General features: G+C 48.8%; 1 protein-coding gene across 2 annotated transcripts in view; it reads right to left on the reverse strand.

Annotated features, from left to right (window-relative positions):
- The window catches only part of NAALADL1 (N-acetylated alpha-linked acidic dipeptidase-like 1), a 17,284-nt gene extending 12,140 nt beyond the window's left edge, over nt 1–5,144 (reverse strand). For both annotated transcript variants that reach the window (XM_010838030.1, XM_010838031.1), the window contains exons 1-4: nt 4,071–5,144; nt 3,819–3,991; nt 3,615–3,736; nt 3,105–3,227 (exon numbers count right to left, since the gene is read on the reverse strand). In XM_010838030.1, coding sequence (XP_010836332.1) covers nt 3,105–3,227; nt 3,615–3,736; nt 3,819–3,991; nt 4,071–4,270 — 618 coding nt within the window. In that variant the 5' untranslated portion in view covers nt 4,271–5,144. The remainder of the gene's footprint in view (nt 1–3,104; nt 3,228–3,614; nt 3,737–3,818; nt 3,992–4,070) is intronic.
- Between the last annotated feature and the right edge of the window lie 380 nt (nt 5,145–5,524).

A 5,524-nucleotide genomic window follows, 5' to 3' on the forward strand; every position in this document is an offset into this window, starting at 1 on the left:
AAACTCCAGTACTTTGGCCACCTCATGCGAGGAGTTGACTCATTGGAAAAGACTCTGATGCTGAGAGGGATTGAGGGCAGGAGGAGAAAGGGACAACAGAGGATAAGATGGCTGGATGGCATCACTGACTCAATGGACGTGAGTCTCAGTGAACTCCGGGAGTTGGTGATGGACAGAGAGGCCTGGCGTGCTGCGATTCATGGGGTCACAAAGAGTCGGACATGACTGAGCGACTGATCTGATCTGAAAGCTTTACTGAGCACAGCCCTGCCCACCAGAGCAAGACTCAGTCCTTCTCATAAGGAAGCTTACACAAAACTCTTAGCCTCTTCCATCAGAGGGCAGACAAAAGAAGCTAAAAGAACCACAATTGGTTAGAACAAAAACCACATTTCAGAAAGTTAATCAAGATGAAAAAACAGAAAGTTACATCCCAGATGAAGGGACAAGATAAAGCTCCAGAAAAACAATTAAATTAAGTGGAGTTAGGTAACCTTCCAGAAAAAGAATTCAGAATAATGATAGTGAAGATGATCCAGGATCTTGGGAAAATGGAGAAGATGCAAGAAACTAGAAGAACGAAAGAACAAAGAAACAGAGATGAATAATGCACTGGAAAGAATCAATAGCAGAATAATTGAGGCAGAAGAACAGATAAATGACCTGGAGGATAGAATATGGAAATCACTGCCAGAGAATAGAATATAGAAAAAAGAATGAAAAAAAAAAAGAAAACAGCCTAAGAGACCTCTGGGACAACATTAAAGGCACCAACAATTGTATTATAGGGGTCCCAGAAAGAGAAGAAAGAAAGAAAAGACCTGAGAAAATATCTGAAAACTTCCCTAACATGGGAAAGGAAATAGTCAACCAAGTCCAGGAAGCACAGAGAGTGCCAGGCAGGATAAATCCAAGGAGGAACACACTGAATCACATAGTAATCAAACGGACAAAAATTAAAGACAGAGATAAAATATTAAAAGCAACAAGGGAGGAACTTCTCTGGTGGTTCAGGGGCTAGGACCCCTCGCTCCCAATGCGGGGGGCCCAGGTTAGACCCCTGGTGAGGGAACAAAGATCCCATATGCCACAACTAAGAGTGTGCACACGGAAACTAAAGATCCCATGGACTGCAACGAAGACTGAAGATCTCATGTGCTGCAACTAAGACCTGGGGCAGCCAAATAAATAAATATTATATATATGTTTTTAAAAAGCAACAAGGGGAAATTGATAAATAACATACATGGGAACTCCCATCAGGTTATCAGCTGATTTCTCAACAGAAACTCTACAAGCCAGAAGGGAATGGCATGATACATTTAAAGTGATGAAAGGGAAGAACCTACAACCAAGAATACCATATTCACCAAGACTCTCATTCATATTGATGGAGAAATCAAAAGCTTTCCAGACAAGCAAGAGTTAAGATAATTCAGCACCACCAAACCAGCTTTACAACAAATGCTAAAGAAACTTCTCTAGGTAGGAAACACAACAGTCAGAAAAGATCAACAAAATAAACCCAAGACAATTAAGACAATGGTAATAGGATCATACATGTCAGTAATAACCTTAAATGTAAATGGATTAAATGCACCAACCAAGAGATATAGACTGGCTGGGTGGCATACTTGTGCCTGTATGCACTTCCACTTACCACATCACTCTGCTTGACCCCCCAAATTGTATGTAATTATTTTATATTGTTAGAAAGTTAGAAAGTTAAGTCACTCAGTTGTGTCCGACTCTTTGCGACCCCATGGACTGTAGCCCACCGGGTTCCTCTGTCCATGGGATTCTCCAGGCAAGAATACTGGAGTGGGTTGCCATTTCCTTCTCCAGAGGATCCTCGCAACCCAGGGATTGAACCCAGGTCTCCCACATTGCAGGCAGATGCTTTAATTGTTAGGTTAATCATATTCTCATTATGGCTTGCAATTATAATCTTTTATTTTTTTCTAGCTATTGATTCTGAAAACTGATAAATATGCTTTACTATTATTGTAGAAAAAACTGTGACGAATACACATAACATAAAATTTAGTATCTAAGTGTACAGTTCAGGGACTAGATCCCACATGCCACAACTGAGTTCGCATTCTGCAGCTAAAGAGTACCAAGTGCCACAACTAAGACCCAGGACAGCCAAACAAATAAATATAAAGGAAAAAAAAGTACAGTTCAGTGGCATTAAGTACATTTCTATTACTGTGCTACCATCACCTCCATTTATCTCCAGAACGCTCTTCATTTTGCACATTTGAAGCTCTTAACCCACTAAACACTAATTCCCTAGCCCCATCTCTTGTTATATACCTTTTAATATTTAAAATAAGTAAGTAAATAAACATTTAAAAACCATAGACAGGGCTTCCCTAGTAGTCCAGTGGTTAAGAATCTGCCTTGCAATGCAGGGGACATTGGTCTGGAAGATTCCACTTGCAGCAGGGCAAGTAAGCCCTTAAGCCACAACTGTGGAGCCTATGCGTCGCAACCACTGAAGCTCGAGTGCCTGGGGCTGGTGCTAGACAACGGGAGAAGCCACCTGCACCGCAATGAAGAATAGCCTCCCACCCTGCTCCTGCAACCTGGGAAAGCCAGCACCAAGCAACCATGACCCAGTGCAGCTAAAAAATAAATAAATAAAATAATAATAGATAGCAATAGGCATGGAATCCTCCGTCAAAATTCTGTATTGAAATGAAGCAAACTGGTGGGTGGGAGGGGACAATAGGAGGGGTTTAAGTCAAATATTCAGGAGAATTTCACAGGAGATATTCACAGAGGACTTAGACTTCCAGAGTATGAAAGCCGAAAAATTTCCCCAATTCCTTTATTTCCCAAGGCTCAGGGATGTTGGGGGAGGCACCCATGGTTACATAGCACAGAAGTATTCTTTGGGCCTACCCATGGGCTAGAACCTGGGTGGGCGGAGTCCCACAGCAGCCATCGTGGGTGGAAGGAGGAATCACCCCCTTCTTCTGCCCCAAGCCCAGGGCTTGGTGCCCCACTCGGCACTGCTCATCCCCTTCCCCTCCTCCTCCTGCCTGCTGCCGGCCCCTCTCCCCACCCAGCCCCTTGCACTGGGGGCTGCTGCTTACCTTAGCCCCGCGCCCTACACCCCCATAGCGGGTCAAGACGATGCTATCTTGGAGTTTGACTCCCTTGTTCTGCAGTTCCTTGAAGTCTTCTTCCGAGCCCTGGTTGGCATAGACGAGGGGGCCCTACTCCCAAGAGAAGGTGACTTGAAGCCAGGCCCAGGAAAGAGAGAGAAAGGCTGAATGGCAGGATGAAGGGTTTAGATCCCGCCCCCCTACCCTACCCAGAGCTTCTCAGCTCCCCAAGACCAAGTCACACCTGGTTTTCTCTGTGCTCTGTGTCCAGGTACCCTGTATCAGGCCAGGCCTGGAGCAGGGCCCGTTAGTGTTTGTTGAATGACTAAGCGATGGGCAAAAGGAGTAGTAATGGAGTGTGGAAGCGAGTACGTTCTGGGTGGGGCTGCACCCCAGTTGAGGCACTTCTCAACAGCCCCTGGGGTCAGGATGGGAGCAGCTGAGGTGGGAACAAGGGGGAATTGGGCGGGCAGTGGGGAGGGGGCATCCCAGGCCCACCTGCGGGGTTCCGGGGGGAGCATAGGCAGCATAGGGCGGCACCACGTTGGGGCCCCCCTGCTCCCCAGTCAGGTTCTCTTCACTGTGTCGGCAGGAGAAGAGGATGGCCCCAGTGGAGTTCACTGTTGAGAGAGGGCGGTGTCGGAGCGGGGCCCGGCGGCTGCCCCAGCCCACAGGCATCCCGGAGCCAGGGCCGGAACTCACCCACAGCCACACGGTTGGGCTGCTCCCCGCTGGGGAAGGACAGCAGCACCTCATACTCAGTGGTCCTGGCTGAGTCCAGGCCTGACTCCGGGTCCTGCCAGCGCTGCAGCAGCAGTTGCACCAGCGCCTCATCCCGGGGGGTGGTGGCCAGATGTGGCTCCTTGGAGAGTTCTCTGCAGGGTGGGCAAGAGAGGGGTGGGTCCAGGGAGGGGCCTCTGGCACACGGGAGAGGTGCAAAGGCAGGCCTCTCACCTAAGGTTCTCCCGGATCCTGTTGGCATCTAGCTGTTCTATGACCGTCTCGAGGATCTTCAGGTCCAGGTCCTGGGAGGCTGAGGCACTGGGGGCTGGTGAGTCAGCCCCCTTGGGGATGGCAAAGTGACCCACAATGATCCCCAGCCCCAAGAGGGCAGCGGCCCCCACCACCCCTCCCAGCACCTTCACCCACTGCATCCTGTGGAATCTTGGCCAGCTCGGTGGCCTCCTTATAGATGGGACCTCAGACCTAGTTAACTATTATCTAACGGGCGGCCCTGCCCTTTGGTCACTAGCTGGCAGAGAAAGGAGGGGACGTCCCAAGGAAGGGCCAGGAGCTCCTTACATCCACCTCTATTTCTGCAACATTCACTTGGAAGAGACCCCCGAGGGGCAGCAGATCCACGCGTGGACGCTGAGGCTTGGAGATGGGCAAAGTCTCACCCACTGTCTGCCAGTAAAAGAGGCCAGGCCAGGACTAGAACTCAGAGCCCCTGTATCCAGAGCAGGGCTGGCCCTACTGCTCGCCATCCCGGCCTCTGGTTCCTCGGTGTCACTTGATCTGTATCCCATCCAGCCCTGGCTCCTTGAGTAGGTTTTAAGTTCAAATCCCATCCTTTGCTAGACATTAGCTGTATGACCTTAGACAATTCACTTAGTGTCTCTGAGCCCATTTTCTTAGCTGTAAAAATGAGATAATAGAACAAATTTCACAGAACTGGGGTGCTATTTTTATTAAACAAGGCCACATCTGTAAAAATGTCTAGCCTGGTGTTAGACCCATAGTGGGAACTCAGTGTATTTTAGCTATTTCTGCCTCATGTGAACCCCCTAAAAATGCTAAGCCTAGAGCTAAGGGAAGAAGAGAGACCCAGAACTCTCTATATCTATCCTGCAGGGACCTAAGCTTACAGAAGGAAGTGGGACCCTTAAAATGAAAACTGTTCTAGAGGATGGAGCTGGGGAAGCCCACACTTTCTTGATAAGGTGACCTCCTCCTCCTCATCATCCCCTGACTGTATCAGGAATCCATCCATCTGTTCATGCACCCACCCCCACATTTATTCACCCATTCTCCCATCCACCCATCCTCTGCCCTCCCCTCCATCCATCCATTCATTCCTTCAGGAATCCATCCATCTGTTCATGCACCCACCCCCCACATTTATTCACCCATTCTCCCATCCACCCATCCTCTGCCCTCCCCTCCATCCATCCATTCATTTATTCATTCCTTCACTCTAACTGCCAGCATATTTCATTTATTCAGCCCTATGCCAGACCCATCCAGGCTCTGGGGAAGCCAAAGTGCCCAGGAACTCAGGTCCAGCAGAGGAGCCAGACAGGCTTTGTGTTGAACCATGTGGTGAGCACCCCTATAGAGGGGAGGACCAGCGTGCTCCCAGTGGAATGAATGACAAATTCTGTCCAGAAGGGAACATTTGAGGGGAT

Source organism: Bison bison, unplaced genomic scaffold (assembly GCF_000754665.1).
Source record: "Bison bison bison isolate TAMUID 2011002044 unplaced genomic scaffold, Bison_UMD1.0 scf7180017864089, whole genome shotgun sequence".
NCBI classification, from domain to species: Eukaryota; Metazoa; Chordata; class Mammalia; order Artiodactyla; family Bovidae; genus Bison; species Bison bison.